General features: G+C 40.1%; 1 protein-coding gene across 16 annotated transcripts in view; it reads right to left on the bottom strand.

The window, feature by feature from the left end:
- Positions 1–10,845: 10,845 nt before the first annotated feature.
- Positions 10,846–24,533, bottom strand: part of NRG1 (neuregulin 1) — a 1,129,346-nt gene continuing 1,115,658 nt past the window's right edge. For 10 of the 16 annotated variants that reach the window (XM_025394184.1, XM_025394185.1, XM_025394177.1 and 7 more), the window contains 5 exons: positions 24,198–24,300; positions 22,256–22,382; positions 19,340–19,470; positions 18,371–18,577; positions 10,846–15,054 (listed from right to left, as the gene is read on the bottom strand). In XM_025394184.1, the coding sequence (XP_025249969.1) occupies positions 14,400–15,054; positions 18,371–18,577; positions 19,340–19,470; positions 22,256–22,382; positions 24,198–24,226 (1,149 nt within the window). In that variant the 5' untranslated portion in view covers positions 24,227–24,300 and the 3' untranslated portion in view covers positions 10,846–14,399. Of the gene's footprint in view, positions 15,055–15,442; positions 15,585–18,370; positions 18,578–19,339; positions 19,471–22,255; positions 22,383–24,197; positions 24,301–24,533 lie in introns of all 16 variants that reach the window. The other 6 variants (XM_025394182.1, XM_025394183.1, XM_025394180.1 and 3 more) reach the window with 2 other exon arrangements.

Below are 24,533 nucleotides of genomic sequence, written 5' to 3'. Positions count from 1 at the left end.
GATCTCATGAAAACTCACTCACTATCATGAGAACAGCCTTGGGAAAACTGTTCCCATAATCCAATCGCTCCTTACCAGGTCTCTCCCTAAACACCCGGGGATTACAATTCAAGATGAGATGTGGGTGGGGACACAAAGGCTAACCATATCACCCACCTTGATCATTCTCTTCATTATGGTGATTGTACTCTGGGAACAATAGCTCCCACCTAAATCGCTGTCCTGAACGTAACTTCCTACTCAGAATTTCATTCAAGAGGACGAAAGGGCCTAGAACTTCTTGTGACGGGAGTTGTAGAAACTATTGCAACTCTCGCCCCTTGTGTAGGTTTTACTAACCATAAAATCATACTATGAGAGCTTACCACCTCCCTTGAAATAGCCTTAGCAAAAACTGGTGCAAGTATATCAGCGATACAAAAGTCTTTAGACTCACTAGCAGGAATGGTTTTTGATAATAGACAGGCTCTGGATTACCTCCTAGCTGAATGAGGAGGAGACTGTGCTGTCATCAACAAAACCTGTTGCACCTACATAAATGTGTTTGGAGAAGTGGAGACTGACATCCAAGACATTTTCAAACAAGCCAGATGGTTACACACACTTTCCCAAAGTAACCTAGAGTGGATCAAACCTGTTACTGATTGGTTTCCAAAAATCACTTGGCTTCTTCCATTCCTTGCATCCTTTTAGTATTTGGTCCCTACCTTTTTAATCTTTTACTAAGTTTGTATCTTCCAGATTACAGAGATTCCACCTACAAGTGACTATGCAATCCTAATACCAGCCTACAACAGTAACTTCCATTTACATGGGGCCCCTTGATGGAATTTAGTTTCTCCCTACCTGCCACCCTTGAGCAAGTTTTTCATGACCCTTCGTTCCTTTCGTGACAGAGAATAAGAAAGGGAAAAATGCAACCTACCCCCTCCAATGCTCTCCTTTCAGCTGGAGGTAGCCAGACAGGCTCGATGCCCCTCTTCACTATAGTGTTTTCTCTTTCTTAAGACCCCAATAGGCAGCAGGTAGACAGACATGAGGCATGGGGAAATATAAAGGGTCAAAGATTTGACCAAAATATTTGTCAGAGGGAAAATGAGGAGAGCAAAATCACCTGGTGACCATTGAACAAGCCCCAGAGACGAGAACTCCTTGTCTGAGGAATTTAAAGGGGAGCAAAGACCACCTGGTGACTATCAAACAGACCATCTGGAGGCAAAACTCCTTATCTAGAAAAATAAGAGTAATTAAACTTCCTTAGTATCTAAAGTTGGCATCTGGTTCCAGGCCTCTTTCAATTTTGATGAGTATAATAATTAAAATTTCTCTGCATCTCTGCAATGCCATGCCAAAACTCATTTCACAAACCTAAGCTCACACCTTAAGGTCCATAAATGCTCCCAAGGAAAAATCCACCATGGTATGCTCAGTCCTCTCACTGAGGTGCTCCGTTGCACCCTTTTGTAGTGTTCTTCCTTTCTAATAAACTTTCCTTTTTCAATCCTATACTGTTGTTGGTAAAGTCTTTCTAACCAACCCATGTGTCAACCACTTCCCACTGCTGGGGCTATGACACCTTGCCAGGCACATACCACTATCAGCATTTTCACCAAAACCATTCTACAAGTCTCTAGGAAGTTCTAAGCTTTCCCCACATGTCTTATTCTGAGTCCTCCAAACTGTTTCAACCTCTGCCCATTACCCTATTCCGAAGCTGCTTACACCTTTTCAAGTATCTTTATAGCAGTACCCCACTCTCTGCGGTACCAATTCACTGTATTAATTCATTCTCACACTGGGCTAAGGAACTACTGGAGACTGGGTAATTTATAAAGGAAAGAGGTCTAATTGACTCACCATTCCACGTGGCTGGGGAAGATGTCAGGGAACATACAATCATGGTAGAAGGGGAAGTAAACACAACCTACTCCACAAGGTGGGAGGACAGTGGAGTGAGGAGTGAAGGGAGGAGAGCCCCTTATAAAACCATCAGATTTCGTGAGAATTCACTCACTACCATGAGAACAGCCTGGGGGAAACTACCCCCGCCCCCATAATCCAATTACTTCCCTCTAGGTCTCTACCTCAACACCTGGGAATTACAATTCAAGATGAGATTTAGGTGGTAACACAAAGCTTAACCCTATCAACCTGGTTGTCAACCTGCTGCACTTTAGGTTTGGGGAATTTAAGAGGTCATGAGCAATGGGCTATCTGCTACCCCAGGTGTGGGCACCTTCAGGCATCACTGAATAGGCAGCCTAGGAGACGAATTCTGAGTCTGACAAGCACAGATTGGCAGGAGTTGCAGGTGTGATCAACTCCATGCCAGGGACATGCCGTTTCACTGAAAGTTTCAAAAAGCTCTGTAGGTACTTCCTATCCAATTATCTTTAAAGTTGAAAGTTGCAGGCCGGGCGCGGTGGCTCAAGCCTGTAATCCCAGCACTTTGGGAGGCCGAGACGGGCGGATCACGAGGTCAGGAGATCAAGACCATCCTGGCTAACACGGTGAAACCCCGTCTCTACTAAAAAATACAAAAAACTAGCCGGGCGAGGTGGCGGGCGCCTGTAGTCCCAGCTACTCGGGAGGCTGAGGCAGGAGAATGGCGTAAACTCGGGCGGCGGAGCTTGCAGTGAGCTGAGATCCGGCTACTGCACTCCAGCCTGGGCAACAGAGCGAGACTCCGTCTCAAAAAAAAAAAAAAAGAAAGTTGCATAAAATTCCATTGATAGCAGGTAGCAAACTGGGCTTATATATTGGACAGGAAAGCTTAAAGAACCCACATGGCTATATTCTTTTAATCTTCAGGTAACAAAATTTGGAGTTAGCCTTAGAATCACTGGGTAAACCAATAAACAAAAAAACCTTACTTTTAAGTTGACAATTTGACAGATTTTTTCAATCAATAAAGAAGACTACATTTCCAGACTGGAAACCTACTGGGAAAAGAAGTTTTCTGTGGTAATATTAGGTGTCCTTCCTCTCCCTTGCAAATAGTTATACTGTGCCTACCCAAGAAGTGGAATTACCTAGAATATCCCTGAACACTTAGTCTTACAAATCAGCATTCTATCCAGAATAACAAGTTACATATTTCACTGATTTATACAGCATGTTCATTTCATATGTTTTACTCAGCCTACACATTTGGAAAACTTGTGGGCTTGTTCTATGCAAGGATATCTTTGTACCTCTTCAAAGGACTGAGCAATTAGGTGGGGTTTAATGCTACGGTCAGTAAGGAAATCTTCTTTATAAGGCTGACCTAAATGTGGTACATATATACCATGGAATACTACACAGCTATTTAAAAAAGAACAAAGAACAAAATCATGTCCTTTGAAGCAACACATATAACTGGAGGCCATTATCCTAAGGGCTTTAACACAGGAACAGAAAGCCAAATACTGCATGTTTTCACTTATAAATGGGAACTAAACATTGGGTACTCAAGGACATAAAGATGGGAACAATAGGCCCTGTGGACTACTAGGGGGTGAAAGGGTTGAAAAACTATCTGTTGGGTATTATGTTCGCTACCTAGGGATGGGATCATTCATAGCCCAAACCTCAGCATCACACAATATACCCATGTAAACAAACCTGCACACGTATCCTCTAAATCTAAAATAAAAGTTGAGAGAAAAAAAAAAAAAAAAAACTGACCTAGTGAAGGATGCTCAATTAAAGGGCTTTATTTTCGAGACTTTGAGAAGATGTGGGAGGGAAGGAGGACAAACAGAAATGAAGGGTTAATTTTAAGCTTGGGTTCTTGGGTGAAGAGGGAGCCAAGACAAGCATAAAGGTACATTTAGTACTCATGCATTCGCTACAAAATCTAGTCTAAACTTTGAAGTCTTCATTCCTTGAACTCTGACCTATGGTGTTTTTGACCATGACTTAGCAAGCTTGGTTCTACTCCTGTGTTTCTGATTTTCTTGTAACAATTTACAGGTTACTCTTTTCTTGGTTTTAGCTTTAAAGGTGACTATGATCACCGAGATTCCTCATGTGCTTCCCAACCTATGTAAATACCCTGAGTCTCTCGCTGCCAGAGATATATTCTCTAGATGTCCAGCATCTACCATATTCCAGGCACTGTCTTAGGCTCTGGGCATACACAAATAAAACAGTGTCTTTGTCTGTCCTCAATGAATGGATGGGCTGCTGAGGGAGGAGTTGCAGTTAACTACAAGTTCTGAGATAGATGGAAAATGCTGTGTTAGTGAGTGTATGGCATGCTATGAGATAGCAATTGAGGAACACTCAAGGTCTGGAAACTTGGAAATAGGTCATGGAAGGATTCCCAGAGAGGGAAACTCTCTTTATCCAGAGAGAGGGTGAAAGAAGTTTGTCAGGAGGATGAATGGAGAAGGGTGCTCCAGCAAAACGGAACAAGGGCAGGGATATGTAGCAAGCACAATACTGTGCTTCCTGAGATATGCAGGTGGCTGAATGTTGTATGCGGGATGATTCTAGGATCAAGCATTAAATAACATTGAACAAAACCATAGAAGTAACTGCCCTATCAACTCCCTGTCAATCCTGGCTAACTCAGAATAAATATTTCCGTGCTTCCCAAAAATATTTTCTATCTCTCTAACACTTTCTGAACTCGCTTTGTGTCAAACACGGAACAGGCTTACTGCTCAGAACTTTGAGCAGGCAACAGTATCTGGTTAGAACTTCATTTTTATTATATTTATTTTTACAGTTTTATTTTTATTATGGCAACTGATAGCAGTTTTCCATTCACAGCATTGATACAAAGTTTTAGTTGAAATCACTTTATTGTAGTTCAAAATGTAGTCAATTAAAAATAAACAGTATGCAAAAACTAATACAGGTGGTACATGAATATGTCAATAACCATAAAGTTCATATGCTAAGGATTAGCGTTTCATAAACACTGGTGTGGTGTATTTGGGAACTAGAAAACAGTAAGATCAGAATGAAGAATGAAGGCTGGAGACAAGTTATGATTGACGGAAGCCAGACTGAGAAGGGCCTCCTGTGTCAGGTGGGGAGCCATGGAGGGGCCATAACCAGGAGATTGACACAATAAGGTCTGCAAGTTAGACAGAGTCTTCTAGTATGATGTGAAGGATGGCCCAGGGGAGTGAAAGGAAGAAGACAAGTCAGGAGGCATATGGAACCCAGTGACAGATGATGATAAGAGCATAAACAAGAGCCAAAGTAGTGAGGCTGTGAAGGAGGGAGTGAACTTGTTTGACCTATCAGTGGTACCATCACCATTGTCACCAATTAGATGTGCAGGGAGAAATCTAGAATATTGCTCAGGTCTGGCTTGATCAGTGGGTGGCATGTGGCTCCACTAACCAGATGAGGAGATGTTTCCCCTTAGTTGCTCCTTTGCTTGATAACTGACATGATTTTGACCCTGAGTGAAACCTTTCATCTCATTGACTCTGCATTAATAGCTCAACAGGAAGGATTCAAGTTCCTTCCCTTCACAGTCCTGGCTAGAGATCTAACACCTCAGGCAAACAGAGCAGAATCCAAAACGTGTGGTGGATTAGCATATTTTCGTGTTGTGAAAGAGAAGTTTTTGCTCAAGCAAATCATGGAAAAGATGAAACACCATGGGACTCTGCCTTACAACTTTCTAAAGGGCCACCACTAATCAAAGAGGACTGTCCAGTTCAATACAATTTCTCTAAATTCTTTCTAACCCCAATAATTTTGACTGAATTTCTGTTCACAGTAAGTTGTGTGGTCTTTGGACTTCAGAGCCTTTGAAATCAGAGGTATCAGTGAAGGGAAGAGCTGGGAAGATAAGGGTTTTAAACTAAGGAGGTACTAAAGGAGGCCTTGTTTTGCAGGAAAAAAAAATAAAGTAAAGGGAGGATGGAATCTTTGTAAGGGAGACTCTTGAGTGAGGGCAGAATCATCTCATTATTGGAAGATACCTGGTTACAAGGGGTTGGGGAGCTTGGAGTAGGTGACTGTCATGCACAGCATTTTCTCTCTTCCTTATTCTCAATGGTGAAGAGAACTTGGGATCCAAGATAAAATTGTGTTGTTAACTGAGGAGCTGCAAAAGTACAAATCAAGGAAGCCCCTTCCTCTGAAGAAGATGAAAAGTTCACTTTAGTCTCAACTGGGAGAAACTAGAAGTCCTCTACTGTTGAAGCATCTCACTTCAAGACAAGGGCTCCTCCAGTAAGGCAAAAAAGAATCGTCGTCTAGGGACTAGAAGACAAGTATTAGCTCAACTCATGATAATAATTAGAAACGTGCAAAGTTTACATCTAGGATATTATTTCTTTAATATCAAAAATAATAAAATGTCCTCATGAATTATTTTTGTCATGAGCTAAAGTTTTTTATTTAAATGAAGAATAAGGAATGGAAAGTTATATTTGACTCTCCTGCCATTAACAAAGCCTATATTACAAGCCTGATGATTGATATCAGAGACTAAGTCACCCTCACCTTGGATGTAGTATGAAGTTTTAAGGGATTGAATCCAAATAGGCTACATCCATAAATTATTAATTGCTTCATACCCAGGATGAGAAAAATACCCTGTTTTATGCACAGAGTAAAGAGTGAAGAGGAAGTGAAGAGGAAGTGGGAGCTATGTGGTTTCTCACATTTAGAATTTAATCTGAAACCAGACTAATTCGGTCACGCTGCAGATTTTTGGTGGGATTTTATATATATATATAAATTTTATTTTATTTATTTTATTTTATTTATATATATACATATTTATTTTATTTTATTTTTTTGAGACAGAGTTTCACTCTTGTCACTCAGGCTGGAGTGCAATGGCACGATCTCGACTCACTGCAACCCCTGCCTCCCAGGTTCAAGTGATTCTCCTGCCTCAGCCTCCTGAGTAGCTGGGATTACAGGCGTTAGCCACCATGCCTGGCTAATTTTTGTAATTTTAGTAGAGAACGAGGTTTCACCATGTTGGTCAGGCCAATCTCAAACTCCTGACCTCAGGTGATTTGCCTGCCTTGGCGTCCCAAAGTGCTGGGATTATAGGCATGAGCCACCGCACCAGGCACATATATATATATATATATATGTATATATATATATGTGTGTGTGTGTGTGTGTGTGTGTATATATATATATATATTTTAAAGAAATGGAATATGTCTGAACATCCTGGGTAGAAACTAGGACAAACACATATACTGTCAATCTAGGATCATTTTTGTTCATTCTTCTAGATGTTTGCAATGATGTTTGGAGGTAGTATTATTACAACTCCACACAGTCGTGGTTTAGTAAATTTCTGTTAAATTATATTAATAATAAAACACTAATGTAATAAGCTACTAAAAATGGGAGTTAACATGAAATAGTATGGCTGCATAAGAAGCAAGCTGAACTTATACTGCATCAAAAAAACAAACACATAAAGTCATGGGTGGTGGCTCATGCCTGTAATTCCAACTCTGGGAGGCTGAGGCAGGAGGATCACTTGAGGCCAGGAATTGAAGACCAGCCTGGGCAATGTAGCGAGATCTTGTCCCTACCAAAACAAAAAAAAATTGCTGGGCATGGTGGAGCACACCTGTAGTCCCAGCTACTTGAAAGGCTGAGGTGGGAGGATTGCTTGAGCTTAGGAGTTGGAGGTTGCAGTGAGCTATAATTGCACCATTGCCCTCCAGTCTGGGTGACAGATCAAGACCCTGTCTCAGAAAACAAGAACAAAACCCAAACCTAAAGAACTTATTAAAGCTACAAAGTTAAATGTTGTTTGGTGATATGTTTCTCAACATACAATTGTTATTAAAAAGGATTTGCTTACTGGCATTATGTTGGAGAAATGATAACATAAAATTTATTTGATCCATTTGTGCAATGTAGACCAGGTCATTTGGAACTGAGAAACCTAGATTCCAAAACTTAAGGACCTGGAGGGGAAGGAGCAAATGGAAGGTGGCATTTGAATACTCACTATGTGTTAGACACTTTCAAGCTTCCTCACACGTATTTAAGTTTAATCCTGATCACGTCAAAGTTTTGTAAATCAGGAAAGAAACTTGGGGGAGGAAGCTGTCCACAGTCAGTAAGTTTCTAAGTGGTGGGGAGAGTGCTTTGACCACAGAGTTCCTCCTCTTTTCACTTTAGGATGCTACCTACATGTCGAAATTGTGAATTCATTCTCACTGCTACACTTCATTTCCTTGGAAAGCTAAGTTTAGGGAAAGGTGCATAGAATCACTAAGCCAAGCAAATTGGCTTCTGGAATCACTCTAAACCAAAGCTAGAAGGACTCACATTCTTCTAAAAAGAAACTTAGCAGTAGATGTAACATACTGTACACACAAAGGTTGAAAACTAAAAACTCGTTTCTGCTGGAGGCAGGAAAAGAGGAAGAACGCAATATAAAGAAACTGGATTTGCAGTCAGAAAACCTGGGTACAAGTGTCAGTTCTGCAGCTCTCTTAGATATGTAACTCCAAGAAATATTTTAACCTTCCTGAGCCTAAATTTTCCTCATCACTTACCATATCATGTAAAGAGAACAACAAAGAGATAAAGGATGCTTTTAGGCCATAAAAATATCATGAAATGTGATTTTTATTTAATAGTTCATTTCTCTCTATGTTAGCAAATCTATACATAAGCCATTAAAAATGTTTAAATCTACAGAGGTAATTCTTTAGCCTTTTCGGCATCCTGTGGGGTGGGCAGAGATGTCTTTTCTTCTTTCCAATTCTGTTCCAATAAGTTCGTTTGAAGGGAAAGGGTTAGAAAGAGATCCTGGGTGAAACTATTTTCCCATTCTCTGTCTCTTCTTTAAAAATTACTAATTTCCTTCTCCTGGTCTGTTTTTTAAAAAGCTCAGGTAGATCACAATAGATTTCCTACAGGTAACAAAACTCTTTTCCTATTTCCCTGGTGGATAAAGTTTTGAAGCACATTAAAGTTCAAAATCAATAACTACCCGGAGAAGACCAACAATTATAGTACCAGGAGGTCAACAGGAGCCTGAAGATACCTACAGGGGAGGGGGCATGGCCACCCTGCTCAACAACAACCTTAAAGGTTAGGAATATTGCAGCTTCCTGCAGCAACAAGACAGTTTTGTCTTTCATAAACTGAAAGTATTGGTATTTCCTGCCAAATTAATCTTTTGGAGTAATAGTTCCTATATATTTATTTTATTAAATCAGTTTCAAAGAGGACAAGCCAGACATAGAGTGCAAAGTGATTCATATAAACTCATCGAAACTTTCCACTCCTTCCAGCATCTTGAGTCTCTAGATTTCACACCTGCCTTACTTAACCCCAAACTGTGAACATCAAGTCATTTTGTCATTCATCGTTAGGACAGAAAAGAAATCTAATGATTGGGAAGACTCAGATTAGAAAGACTCAGGTTTGCTTGTTTCCAGAGCCAACCTGGGTTTGAAAATCAAGAGATAACATGGTTTCAGCCAAGAAGGAAGAATTATAGTAGTTATCCAGACATTCAATCTGGCTGCACGTGAGCCTTCACTCTTTCCAAACCACCTCACCTCCCTCACACACGTGCTTCTACCTCAAATACTATATCCCAAACAATTTTAACCAAAATCACTACAATAACTGCTTATCGTGTTCAATTTGGGTACAAAGCCTCAGCAAAACCCAGGAATAACGTCTCAATCTTGAAGTTTTAAATATTCTCTGTGTGGCTGGTTGGCTAAATGACTATAGAGCAAGTGAAAGAGTGTGGTGGCTTTCGGAGAGTGTTTGGAATTTTTGTCTCTCTATGTGTTTGTATGTGCATGAAAACTAAAGTTGTTGAAAATGTGAAGATTTCAAGCATTTTTGAAAATGTATTAATATAAATAGGAAAAACTAGCTCAGTCAAAAGTTACAATTTAAATTTCCTGGACATACAGAGTGTTTGGAAATGATCCTCGAGGAGCCGTAACTAGGTAATAGGAATTGGGTACATAGATGGAGGTGGACGTTGGTGGGAAGTCTCAGGTTACCCGCAAACTCCAAAGGAGGCCACTGTTTACCCCAAAGGATGCTGACCTCTATTCCGTATACTTCAGAAGCTCTTAACCTACCTGGAATAATGAGTGAAATGTTTGAAATATGTGAAAAGTACCATGCAAATATCTATTTGTTAAAATATGGCTTTTGTTTAGGTTAATTGCAATAAGAAAAGTAATACCCTCATTTCTATGACTCAGTCTTAGAATATGAGAATTTTCTCATTCAAAGGCTCCTCCCTGAGCAGTTAGATAGACATGAGTTTGATTTGTTTTATTGACAGAAAAAGGGGAATGAACCCAACTTGGCTTTCTCCTCTTTTGAAATTGAGAATCCATAAATTGTGGGCCCAATGGAAAGTCAATTAACTGATGCTATAGGGAAGCTTAGTGTGGCCAGGTCTTAACCGGCTGCCTTTTAGGCCACTATGGGCCATTGAACTATTTGAACCATGAAAGCATTTTTCGTTGCCTTTCGAGATTGAATGGCACGTTGTCATTTTCTTTACTCTGAAGGAGTTTCTTACTGTCACTACAAAACATAGCAACAGCCGGGATCCAGGCAGTCATGCTCTAGAATATTCTCTCTCTGGTATTGTGTATGGAGGAAAAAGGAAGCATAGTACTGTCTGGTTGTGTGGCCTCTTCAACGAGGAAGAAAGTGATAAACAGCATCGGTGGGGAGGAGATGATTTAAGAACAGGTGGTGTGGCAAAAGCAATGGACAGACAAGAAGCAACGGATAGACAAGCTGATCATGGGGTCCATGGAACACAATCCTGAATTAGCACAACTATGGGAATGAGATGAAAGTTGCTGGTCTAACAGACTGAAGCTGTAGTCTGCTGAGCAACACTCCCAGGTCTCCACAGAGTAGCATTTTTATTGCAGTATGTCTTTCATGGAAAATGGACAAAACTTTAAATAAATCACAATTACTTATTGCTTAGTATTTTGAATAATAAATTCTTTAGTTTATCAGTACCTCACGGCCTTCAATGTGCATTCTTCAGATAGTTTCAGTTACATATACATTCTTTCTCCTGAACAATAAATTATTCTTAAAAAAAAGAAAAGGAAAAGATACATAATTTTAAAGCAAAGAAAAACAAAAGAACATATATTTTTGACATTTATCTTAAACTTATATGGAAACAACTCTATATGTTAGATGCTTAAATATAAATAATAAAGGACATTATGTTATTTACAATGTTACACAGTAAGTTGAGAGAGTAAAAACTGACATTAACTCATAAAAACAGTAAATGATATAAGAAAACATCCAAGTAATATACAATATGTATTTACAAAAGAATATATAATAGAACTTGTGATATGTGGCCATTTCCTTCTGCCTACATTTCTCTTCAGTGTTTCATAGGTCTTTGCAGATAGAAATCTTTGGCTGGTGGAATGCAGCCAGTACTATTAATACAAGATAAGACCAGGCCTTCCTTATTTTCACCAATGTGAGCCATGCGCCCTTTAACCCCAGGCCATAAAAAGGAATAGTTACTGAGCAAGTTACCCTGGATAAACTCCACCTCTATCAAGACAGTCACACTGAAACAAGGAAGAGAGAGCAGGTTTGGGACACGTTCACCCACACAGAGGACCATTTTGTAGAAACTAGAATGCTGTCCAGGCACTCTTGGGGGCAAAAGTCATACTAAGCAGGAAGGGAAAGTAAGACAGAAAGTGAATCTTAGGTAAAACAAAAGGAGTTTTGCATATATTTGCATGTATTATGCTCCACTGCATACACCTCAGTGGGATACGATTTTCGACCCAGGAAACAAAGTTGCTGTCAAACTCCTGGGCAATCTCTACCACCTTAAAACCCAAGATAGCTTTCCATATGCTGGGAATATAAGGTCACACTCCGATCGCCACTTCACTGCCTGAATTTATTAACAGAGGTGGTCAAGAGTGACGTGACAAGCATCACAGAGATACCCTTGTGAACACAAATCAAGTGGCCATGGCAGGTGGTGCTGAGCAGTCAATTGGCTTTTCTTATAAAGGGAGCAAAGGACGTCCCAACTATAATAATAAGCCACCTCTGTGAGTGATTAGAGTCAAGTTGGAAATACAATTTCCTCTTGTCTTCAATTTTCATATATATTTGCAATTTGAAAATGCATAGCAATTCTCATTGTAAGAAACATGTTGCCCATGACTCTCAATAGAAACTTCTATTTATTTTTAAAATTCTACCACAATGGGACATCTGAGTTCCCCAATGCCCAAATAATTTTAAACAGAATTTTTAGGGTTTTAAATTCATGGTAGGAATTTCTTTATTGAAATAGCTAAGGATGAGTCAAGGCCTTCAAAGGCAATGTTAAAATAATTTAGAGAACTTCATTGGACTGACTGTCTTCTTCCCCATGCCGTGAGCTTACTCATTTCTGCAGAATTGGAAAATCAGTGCAACTTGCAAAGGCTCCTCAGTGTAGGTTAAAAAGCAAATGAGGATACCACTGAGCACAGAGAAAGTGGCATATGAACAGTGAGGGAAAATTTGAGATACTAAATAGTAACAGTAACTTCAAGAATCCGCAGACAGGCATCTGTGTGGATTGTAGGAGCATGTGGGAGCGTAACATGACTCACCCCCAGCCTGCATTTTTCTGCTGAGATCTACTTCCATGTCATTTCTTCTTCTTAATTGTTAACATCAAGATTTGGTGAAGAAATATATTCAGTTCACCCACAAAAAAGAAGCAATTACTCTCACTGACTCCATGAACTCCCCGATAACCTGTTTCTCATTTGTCCCATGGCTCCTAAGAGGCCACGTGAAACCTAAGTAAAGCTCCAGCCCTGATTTAACAGGTATCATACAGGCCATGAAATGGGTTCTGTGTTTCAAATAATTTTTTTTCTTCCATTTTCCTTTATTAGCAGTTATTTCAAATGTTAATATTTATAGGCCTTCCTTTGGATTTATCATCACAAGAGAACATGCAATGCTTAGGCCAATCTTAGTCCTACTTTATGACAGTAAAGCAAAAATTAAAGGAGGTGGGGGAAATGGGTGAGAGAGCCTATCAATGGAGAGGTCAGGACACAGGTGGGGGTCACTTCCGCAAGTAAAGGTGCAATCTTTCCAACAGGATCGACATTTCCTGATGAATCATTACTTGTGATCCCAAATCACATACACATCGGCCATTCCTGATAAAAATGTTCAGGCACAGTTATGACCTGATCAACGCAACATGGAAAAATACAAGACAAAGAGGGGGAGAAAGGAGTGGTCACCCACATTTTAAAATTTCAACCGAGTCACCAAGCGTCTTTCCACCTATACAGTCACTCCTTCTGAACACTTTACAATGGAAATACTTCCCTATGATGACAAGTCACCGCTATTACAGCAGGCATGTTTGACTCCGGAAGTATTTCAGACAAAATGCTGCATGTGCTGTCTGGGCTGGACTTTTTGTGCCGTAATATGCCTCTTTTTGAGCCGAGAAGACACAACCAATCACTAGCTTCAAAATCAGTGAAAACTACAAGTCAGAAAGGATTGCACCTTTATCAGCCATGGTTTGATCGTCAACTAGATAAGCTGCTGGATCATTCCCCCAGAGAGAAAGTGACATTGAGTCCTCTCATAAGGTGTTAGATTAACCCTGATAGCAAGCCAGAACCCATTTTCTAAGCTATCCCTAAAACTGTTGCTTTTTATCAAGAGAAAAAAAAATTCAAATAAAGTAAATGAGGGCTCCTTTTAGTAAGAGCAAGCTGTCTTCTGATTAATAATATAGTTTTTTAAAAAAATCACAGTATTACTTTCTTCCTAATATTTAACATTACTTAATGCGGTTTCTTGCTGTATTTAATAGTAGCATGCTGTTGGATCTACTATTATCTCAGAGCCCAATGAGGCAAACCTTTGGCTGGCAGAGTAGACACAACTCATTTCATATTCTGAAAGCAAAGAAAACTTCATACACAAGTGAGGCGTATCTGGATGGATGTGCCATTACAAGACATACTGATCGGGTGCTACTACAAGCAAACAGAGGGACAGTTGCAAGTCTTGCAAATCATACATCCAGTCAACATCATAATGCAATGCACAAGAAGCCAGCAAAAACTGAATCTATGAGAGGTTTTGCTGAAATACTGTGGAAAAGCTATCACTGTAACTGTACAAAACTTGCTCTCGACATAACATAACATAAAGGCACCATTGATATCTTTCTCGTTTTGAAATACTGTAAAAAATTGCTACATATGGCACATAACACATTTTTTACATACATATATTTAATTTATAAAAGTTTTTTTTCCTGTTTTCTATTTGCAGAACTGCTAAAATAAAATAAATTGTTTAATTTAAGGTGGAATACTTTATTATATAAAATAAAGTTTTACAGGTGAATCTATGTGTTTATTTAGGTTTTATACAGCAATAGGGTCTTGGTTAGCAATTACACTAGACAGCCTGGCCTGGATTTCTTCCTGTGTCGAGAAGCGGCCTGCTGGGTTAGTCCTGCTGTCAGCCAGGCGGAAGGCAGGTGTTGCCTCAAGACTGGCTGCCAGGGGGTTCTGTATGCCCAGGAAAGGTGTATCTTCACCTACTCTTTCATCTTCTGTTTCGCTCTCTGAGTTACTGCTCTGGGAGCTTGTGTTGCCGTCCACTTCCAATCTGTTAGCAATGTGGCCATTGGGCTTGGTTCTTTTGGCCCGCCGGCTATTGGCGAGTTTCTTAACAGGCTCTTGGGCTGGCTCGTACTCCTGGGTCGTTTCATACTCCTCATCCTCCACTATCCTCAAGGGGCTAGGGGGGAGGCTGTTACTGTCATGCGCGGGGTTGTGATGGAAGGAGCTGAACTGCTGAGGGTGATGGTCAAACTTCTTCTCCCGCAGCCTTGGTGGTGTCACGAGAAGTAGAGGTCTCTCTTCTTCCACGAAGGGGCTGACCGCCATGGAAGGCATGGACACCGTCATGCTGGACACGGGTGGAGACATTTCCGAAGGGGGTGATTTGGGGGAGCTTGGCGTGTGGAAATCTACAGGTGACATACGAGCCGGGGTGGTCATGGCTGACACATACCTGTGTGAGCACAGAATACCCTGCATAAGTGTGGTGCAATAAGAGGCACATAGCAGGGAAGGTAAGGGGACAGAGTTCATAATAGTATATCATCAGAGAACAGAGAATTTCTATTCATTGTAGACTGCTCAATTATTTACGCTAGGACATTCCACACCCTTGGAATCGAAAATTAGGTAGCCAAGAGTTTCCTCACAGGAGTGCATGCAAAGATCAGCTAAATTGCCTAGCTCATCAAAGCTTTTGGGATTTTCAATCTCATCACAATTATAAATAAAGGCATATGAGCCAAGATAAGAAGGCATTAGGTCCTGGAAACCTCTCAGCTTATATAAGGACCAAGGCTCAGGGATTCGGAAGGGAAAGAAGTATTACTTAAATACTATACCTTCCTAAAGGCCAAGGGGTCTTAGAGAATGAAGCCCAAATGGGGAATGGAAGAAGATCTAAGATGAGTTGCTGATAGCTGGATCTGCATGCATTTGGATCTGTGTGCCTTGTTTCTCCTTAGCTCAGCTATAAGGTTATGTCTTATGAAAAAAAAAGAGCATAGTAACTTAGATTTATTCCTGACAACAGTGTCATACATTTGTGTGCTTTTCATATTTTCCATGAAATGCAACTAGTTAACATTCAATTTGGAACTATCCATCCCAGTGTCCAACAAACACAGTCAAAGGTAAGCCTGAGAGAGCCTAATGTTGGCTTCACAGTTACCACAATGAGGTTATGTCCAATCTTTGGTCTATCTCTCTTCCAAAACCCACAACTATATCAGTCTTTGGTTAATCTCTTTCATGATGCCTCAAGGGTTGGCTGTACCATGTTACCTTCTATCATGTTATGTATGATAATGCTCAGTGACTCTTGCCATCAGGCCACCAAGCACACTGTTTTCACCATACCATGCTTTCTTCCCCCAATATAAGAAGTCCTGACTTTTGGCACTGAGGAAGACGTGGCTTATTCAGAGTCACATTTCTCAGCTTTTGATAAAAAATGCTACCAACACACAACACTGACTCTTTTCTTCACACTGGCATTCACAGAGTCTAATTTGACATGACCTGAGATGACACGGAGTGCCATCATCTGAACTCTCGCTAACAGGAACAGAAAACCCATGAACCTCGCTGCTTCTCCATGATTTGCAGTGATACAGATATGAGAGCTAACTGCCTCTAAACCGGGAACGTGCCTGAGAAATTGAAATATGTGGGCCTTGAGTCTTCAGACTTTTGGCTTTGGGGGTACTTAAATTAAGCTCTCTGAGAAATGCTAATTCAAATTCAACCAACATATAAAAGTGATTCATCTTTTCTCTCCATAATCTCTAGGTTAAAGGAATATTTTGTAGTCCTAGGTATTATCTGGAAGCCAAGCACAGCAGGAAGATGTCAACATTTAAAGATAAATATCACTTGTAGTGATGAGGAATGATTTCATCTCTAACTTCCTTTTCATGTTTCAAAAATAGACTGAAATAGAATGGATAGACTTCCTTAATACATAAAAAAAAATTATATGAATTTAAGACTAAAGTTTTAAAACAGTTTAAACCCTGCCTTTCATAGATTAGTTGCAGGGAAACCTCTGATTTCATAAATTCCATAACGTTCTAAAATATCATTTTTGGGGAAAGGCCCTTGAAGAAGTAACCAATAGGCCTGCAAGCCCAGAATTTTTGTTTGTTTGTTTTTGTTGTTGTTTTATTTTTCTTGCTCTGTTGCCTAGGCTGAAGTACAGTAGTGCCATCTCAGCTCACTGCAGCCTCCGCCTCCTGGGTTCAAGCAATTCTCCTGCCTCAGCCTCCCGAGTAGCTGGGACTACAGCTGGGTGAGCACTGCCACGCCCAGCTAATTTTTGTATTTTTAGTAGAGATGGGGTTTCACCATGTTGGCCAGGATGGTCTTGATCTCCTGACCTCGTGATCCACCCACCTCAGCCTCCCAAAGTGCTGGGATTACAGGCGTGAACCATCACGCCCAGCCTGTTATTTTTTATTGTCAGTACTCCCCGGTCTTTATCTGGAAAGAGTCTATCAAAGTCATCTCTACCCATGGAACTACCACATAAGTATGGATTTGACATTATGTAAACCTTTTAGTAAATGGTCAAAGATTAGACTAAGATGACAATAAAATAAAAATAAATAAAATAAAATTCAGTGGACTTGCAAACAAACAGGTAATAGCTTACCTCTGATTTCATAAATCCCATAAAGTTCTAAAATATCATTTTGAAGGAAAGGCCCTTGCAAAAGTAAGCAAGAGGCCTGCAAGCCCAGACTGTGTTATTTTTTATTGGAAGTACTTCCCAGTTCAAGAGAGGAAAGACTGTATCAAAGTCATTTCCACACATGTAACTACCACATAAGCATGGATTTGACATTATGTAAACCTTTTAGTAAATGGTCAAAGATTAGCCTGAGATGACAATAAAATAAAGTAAAACCCAGAGGACTTGCAAACAAATAGGAACAGGTAACAGCTTACTGATGGGCTAGAAATACTGGTCATCTTCCAGCTCAGGTGAAAATGGAGAAAGAGAATCTATGAATTCAATATTACTATTTAATATCTTTTTGTTTACTTTCTTCCATTCTTCATCTTCCCTTTGCTGTAACTCCCCCAACCCAACCCAATCTCCCCAGAGGAAAGCCAAAACATTCTGGAATAAAGGGCCATCTTGAAGGCAGTATCTGCTTTGAAAACCACCTGTGAAGACTGCCAGACGCAGCATCCAAGAGATTTATTTATTCATCCCTTCTTGGAATTTCATAAAAGAGATACTATAGGGTGGAAGGCAAGCAGTTGCCCCCCATGACATTCAGCAATGACATAGCCCTTGATTTGACTTAACTGAGGCTGGAAGGTAAGACAGGGTTAGCAGATAAGAACACGAGGCCAGCTCGACCACCGAATCAGAGTTTGGATAACTGGCAAATTGGAATTATAGAAGGGTCCTTATCAAGCATTGATGCCATCTCTCTAATGTTACAACTGAGGACACTGAGACCCCAAGTGGGTCTGAGCCCATGGCCAGAGCTGGAAACTCCATGTGCTGCACCTTCCGCATCAAAGTATCCCAGCTCTTTAAGAGTCTGTTGCCTGTCAGTCACTGGGACGAGGAGAGAAGCTCAGAAGAAATAAGTTCCGTCAAACAAAGAGATGACTTCATCAACTAGGAGAACTCCTAGAACAGGTAACTGCTGCCCCTTATTCTGATTAGAGTAGATTTCCTGAGGTGAGACCGCAGGTGCTCACGGGGATTCTCTGACTGTCTCCTCTGCAGTAGCTTTGCCCTTCGGTTTTACCTTTCACTATGAGGAGAGTCTCGGTAGGAATCAGGGGTTTCTCTGGCATGCCTGAGGAAGCTGTTACATTCACGAGGGCCTCCTGTGCCATTAAGACGTCCTCTTGGGCCCCCAGTTGGGCTGCTGTGCCTACTGTTTTCTACAGATGACATCATGATTACAGAATGGCTTTCGGAAAGGATGCTTTCAGTATGTCCGTTGCTCCAGCTGTGGAGGAAATGGGAGAGGCAATGAGATATTTCATTCAAAAATTATATGCAAAAAATGGAAATGAAAGGAATGGATTCTGACAAATGTTTCAAACTACTGATGCATCTGGAGCTCACTGCAACATCACTTGTCTCCGAATAGAATAGCCACAAAGATCATTTGCTATAGAGAGGATCTTGATTCAGATTGGCTTTGTAAGTATACAGTACATTCACTCGATCACTCACTCAATAAATATTTATCGAATGCCACTCCTTACTGTATAATTATAGTGTCTCTGTTCTTGAGTGGCTTAGATTAAAGAAACATTTCCTTGTATGAGCTACATTTGGAGATCTAGCATTGGTCTTGGTAGAGTAAGTGCACTGAGGTGGGGATCGCCAGGGCATTTGAGAATTTAGGGTTCCGCTATTTAACCAATTCTCATGCGCATTTCCCAGGGAAATCAATTATTGAAAGAAGTTGACTTCTAAGTATTATGCAGAGCCAAAAACAGACTTGTCCTAGTGTAGCAATTGGGTGAGTAGCAGGGCATGAGTAAAGACAATCTCAGGAACGGGAAACAATGGCCCTGTGGAGTTACCTAATTGAGGTTCAAATTTATGCAGGAATTAAGGGCAAAGCCAGCTTATTTTCAAAATCTGTTGCTGCCCAAAGACCATCCATTTCACTGCGTCCTTTCTTAGACAGTGGTATCAAAAGGCAATGTGCAACAATTCATGCTGAGAGAAAAGCCATGGAATTTTTAAATTCTCATACCTGTGGCTAGGAGTCTGGGTGACAGTAGTGGAATGATGGGCTGTGGAAGTATAGTGACTGGTGGAAAAGGATGTCTCTGCTTCTCTCTCAACAATATGCTCACTGGAGATGACGTTTTTAGATACATATTGCTGGATAAACAAAGAGACACAACTTTAAGATTCGTGTAGATTCATGTCAGTCAAGGTACTAATATTGTCATGTAAATAAAAACACTAACACTGTCACAAACACACAAATCTATTTTTGTACAGATGCTTTGTAATAAATTCCATTTCCTCAACAGCCAGATGGAAAATCCTGTCCTGGCTACTGTGGCTTTTAGATGAGATGAATAGAGTTAAACAAACAAATAAACAAATAAAAAAACCTCTCTGGATGTGCATCCAATGTACGGCCCATCATCCCAACTACAGTTTATCAGCAAAAGTCCTATTTCCTCTATTTTATTTTAAATTAATAACATGACTAGACTTCCATACAAATACAAATATCCATCCAATATTCATTTGTTTCATGGTTATTGCAAGTCGAAGAAGGCTAAATGCTCTCTGAGTGAAATAGAAGCAGACAGGTGGTTTATGTAATTTCAAATTTCAAAGCACTAGAAAAAAATATTTAAAACCTCTATATTTTGGGCCTACCTTTCTCCTTCCATTTCCTAGTGCCCATGTTGTCCTACTAATGTCATTGAAATGTTTAACTTGTTTTCAGTGGTAGGGCTAACAAGGCTACTGATAAATTGGAGGGACTTAACAATTGTTGTCAATGCACATATCTTGACAAAGCACATAATATATGGAGGACATTTCTATTTAATGCAGGTGGATTCTACTTTCTTTTCTTTCTTTCTTTCTTCTTCTTCTTTTTTTTTTTTTGAGATGGAGTCTTGCTCTGTTGCCCAGGCTGGAGTGCAGTGGCGCAATCTCAGCTCACTGCAACCTCCACCTCCGGGGTTCCAGTGGTTCTCCTGCCTCAGCCTCCCGAGTAGCTGGGATTACAGGCATGTGCCACCATGCTCAGCTAATTTTTGTATTTTTAGCAGAGATGGGTTTTCACCATGTTGGCCAGGCTGGTCTCAAACTCCTGACCTCAGGTGATCCGCCTACCTCCGTCTTCCAAAGTGCTGGGATTATAGGCGTGAGCCACCGCGCCTAGTCAGAGTTTATTTTCATCAGCAAACCACAGTAGTTTTTACTGTTTCTATTAGGGAGGGAGGCCTGTTTTGAAGTTGTGTTTTAATTGCTGTTGATATTTATACCAAATTGAGTTAAGTAATAGGAAAACCAATAGAAAGGCATACTTTTTGATGAAATAAGGCACTTTATAATCTGATGGTCTGTGGGCTCTAAATATATTCATGGAGATCCAAAAATACACAGCTTGAATTATGCTTGAAACTCTAGCTGGTTCTCTTAGTGGAAAGGCTATTCCATGTGGATCTTCTAGGAAATACAGCTAGCTTGATTAAAGGAAAGGATACACAGTGACCTACTTCTAGTCCCTGCACCATTTCACTATTGCTTCTTGGGAGGCAACACAAGCTCAGTGAATCTAATGAAAATAATACTTAACAATTATTGAACATTCACTAAATGCCGCAAGGCTAAGTGTTTTATGCACATTACCTTATTTAAGGCTCACAAGGAGTCTCTGAAGTAGGTATTATTTTTAGGTCTGTTTTTATATTGAAGAAATAAGGTTGAGAAAGGTTAAAGGCCAAAGATACACAATGTGAGCAGTAAATGTAATCCAGGCAGTCATTCTACCGTTTATATAACATGCATAGTGACAGATTATAGTTCTTTTTGTAGTGAATATCATTATCACGTGTGTAGAACATTGTGATGAACACTGTTAGGGTATGAAAAAGCAACAGAGTATGTTAACCTATGAGCACCTTGTTCCAACAAAATCTCAACGGTGTTTGCTACAAGACTTGCTGATAGTTTAGTAACCACCAACTCTGTAGTTGGGTCTATGATACATCTGTTCCACTCAAAATATGCCTTTTTCTATAGGATAGAAAAGGTACTACAATAAAATCTTCAAGCTTTGTGTATTAAAAAAAACCATACATCATAGCAATAATTTGAAAACAAGAAGGATGATGTTGGAATAGAAAGAGCAATACTCCAAAAGCCAGGAGATAGTGCAGCTCTGGCCCTTATCTGCAAATAAAAGAGAGATTTGAAAGATAATATCTTCAAACTCTCCAGAACTTAATATTCTATGATCTAGTTGTATTTTAAAAACTGAATGCTGAGTGTTTGGTACAGTATGAACAAAATATTTTAATGATGATGGATACATTTCATCTGGAGGGCTTGACATCATTTAGAAAGGGCCAGGGAAGAAGCTGGCATGACACTCTTCTCCTTTTGCTACTAAGAAGCGTGTTTGATAAGTCACTTGACCTTTCCACGCCCTAAAGGAAATCAGAATCCTTTGGAAATCATCATCAGTAAATCATCAGGCACTGTGAATTGCCCTGAGAAGATAACTCTAAAGCTCTTTGCTCAGTTATCTGTACTAATCAGTTACAGACTGGAGTAGCCTCATATATTCCAAGTTATATATGAAAAAAAATCCTTTTGATTATTGTACTATTAATTTTGTTTTCTCCCCACGCTCTCCACGCAAGCCCCAGCTATGGCCTCCTTGCAGAACAAACCCAACACTATTATTCCAACTCCTTAATGAACACTTTATAAGAGGAAATGTGCTGATTTTACAGTAACCAAATCCACTTTAAAAAATGTTCCCATTATTTTCTCCTGGCAAAAACCTGGATTCCTGGAAGCCATGGTGATTAATGGCAGCAGCTAAAAGCTTAAGAGCTTTCGAAAATAAACTTCAAGGCGTCTGAACAGAGGAAAGAGGCTCAGTTTTTTCCACTGGCCAGAGTCAACGTACATTCACCAGCTGGACATTCTCGGGGGGTGGGTTAGGATGGTGAGGCCCATTGGCAATGTTCATCATATTGTTTCGTTCAGACCGAAGGCTCTGCCGAAGACGGTCATGAAGCTTTTTCCGCTGTTTCCTAGACATAAGAAAGGGAGCATTTATTTTTTTTCGATTATTTACATTTCATAGTAGAGCCAAATCTTTATTCTACCGACAGCTATGAGTAGCTCAAGGCAGTAGATTGTTGATGAGGAAGAGGGAAGGGAGCGTGTCCACTCTATCCCAGAACAAGTGAAACCACACATCCTTACCAAATAGATTTTAAAATCCACATGGGATTCTTTTGGTAATTTAGCTGTTTTACCGAGAGACAAGAAAAAAAGAGGATAACACAAATAAGTTGATAATTGACTAAAATCCCAACTTTCCTATCAATCCATCTTTGCCTAAGTCTTACAAATGTACACTTATTTGTCTTAGATAATAATTTGTGCTGGGCTGGGCACAGTGGCTCATGCCTATAAGCCTAGCACTTTGGGAGGCAGAGGCAGCAGAATCACTTGAATCCAAGAGTTTGGAGAAGCCCGGTTTCTACAAAAAATACAAAAATTAGCTGGGCTGGTGGCGTGCACCTGTGGTCCCAGCTACCCGAGAGGCTGAGGCATGAGCATCACTTGAACCAGGAAAAAAAAAAGTACATTTATAAGAGTGACTTCATTTATAGCTTTTCCTGTGGTCTCTGAAGAAATGAACTGAGTTTTGAATATACACAGTTAGCATGTTTGTGAGTGTATCCTATGTATGCGAGTGAGAATGTGGACATATTTTGCCGATGGATTTTGGCACACTTGTAACATGTTCCTACTCTGGTAACGCTTTTTGTGTAACTAGGCAGCGAATATTGAGATGGAATCTAATGAGACTCACCAGGTTGATTCCAGGAAGGCTTATCTCTATCACTTAATTCTGGCAACACACTAAATCATGGGATATTGAGAAAATACAACCTATGCTTTGGATTTTGTGGTATAAAAGCATATTATTTTTCTTCCTCAATGTAATATTCAGATTATGAAAATATTCCCATGGATGGTTTGGCAAGAGAGTATCATGCAGCAACATTTTTTCAAAAACCTTGTTAATTTAACATTATATTAGGCTTGAAATGTAAGTATATGTAGGAGAGAAAAGTGAAGAGAATTCATGTCACATACAATTGAATTTGTTAACATGGACCAAACTTCAAGGCCAAACATAGGGAACCCAAATCTATTCTCATGTGTTCTCTTTTACGTTTTCAAAGAAAGTTTTGCTTGATTTTCCTCCCCTGAGATTCCTTTTTTACATCTCATACTGTGAGAGCATTCATACTGGCAACCTAATTAGATAGAATTTAAAAATAATCACTATAACTCAGAAAACTGCATTTCAGATACCACAAAAGATTTCCTTTATCTTGTAAATTTTAGTGTAAATTGGACTTGTTCTCAGTAGTCCTTTGAACTAAAGGTACTACTGCACCCTGAATGCAGTCAGTCTCTAACCCATAGAAGTTTTTCTAGGTGCATATTAGTTTCTTTTGGGGATAACTTGACTATACTAAAGCCCTCAAATGGACTTTTGTTACCTTCCTTCTCCTTTTAGAATGAGGTGCCTTCACTCTGTCCCACCCATACACATAACTTCCATACAAGCCTGTCCCTCCAGCCCTTCATCCACTCAGGGGCTGTGGTCATTGGGCAGAAATCGTTACAGCACTTTCACATGAATAGAATATTCTGTGTTTAGGAGACATCCTCTGAATGGATTATTCGGAGGAAATAATCCCCCCCGCCCCTCCTTTTTTTTTATCCCCAAGACTAGGCTGTGGAGCTCAGTTTCTGCAAAGCCCTGGCCATCTAAGCTGTCTCTGCATGAGGGAGAGAGAAAGGCATGGAGGAGGAAGGTTTACTTGGTTTTGCAGTAGGCCACCACACACATGATGCCAACCACAAGGAGGGCGATGCAGATGCCAGTTATGGTCAGCACTCTCTTCTGGTACAGCTCCTCCGCCTCTGGAAAGGGATGAGAGCAGATGTCATCACAGGTCACTTCCACTTGCCAAGACTGACTACAACCAAACAGTGGGCATGCTGCATGACATTGTCCATGTTCACAAGAAAATAAATACATGACAATTCTTTATGTTTACACACATAGCTAATGTACAACATGCTCTGCACTATGCTTTGAACATAAATAACAAAGCCAGCTGGGGCCATTTACAATACAAATATTATACTCAAAA

This window comes from Theropithecus gelada, chromosome 8 (assembly GCF_003255815.1).
Source record: "Theropithecus gelada isolate Dixy chromosome 8, Tgel_1.0, whole genome shotgun sequence".
NCBI classification, from domain to species: Eukaryota; Metazoa; Chordata; class Mammalia; order Primates; family Cercopithecidae; genus Theropithecus; species Theropithecus gelada.
Note: the sequence above shows the minus strand (reverse complement) of the source record. Positions and strands in the feature narration are given on the sequence as shown.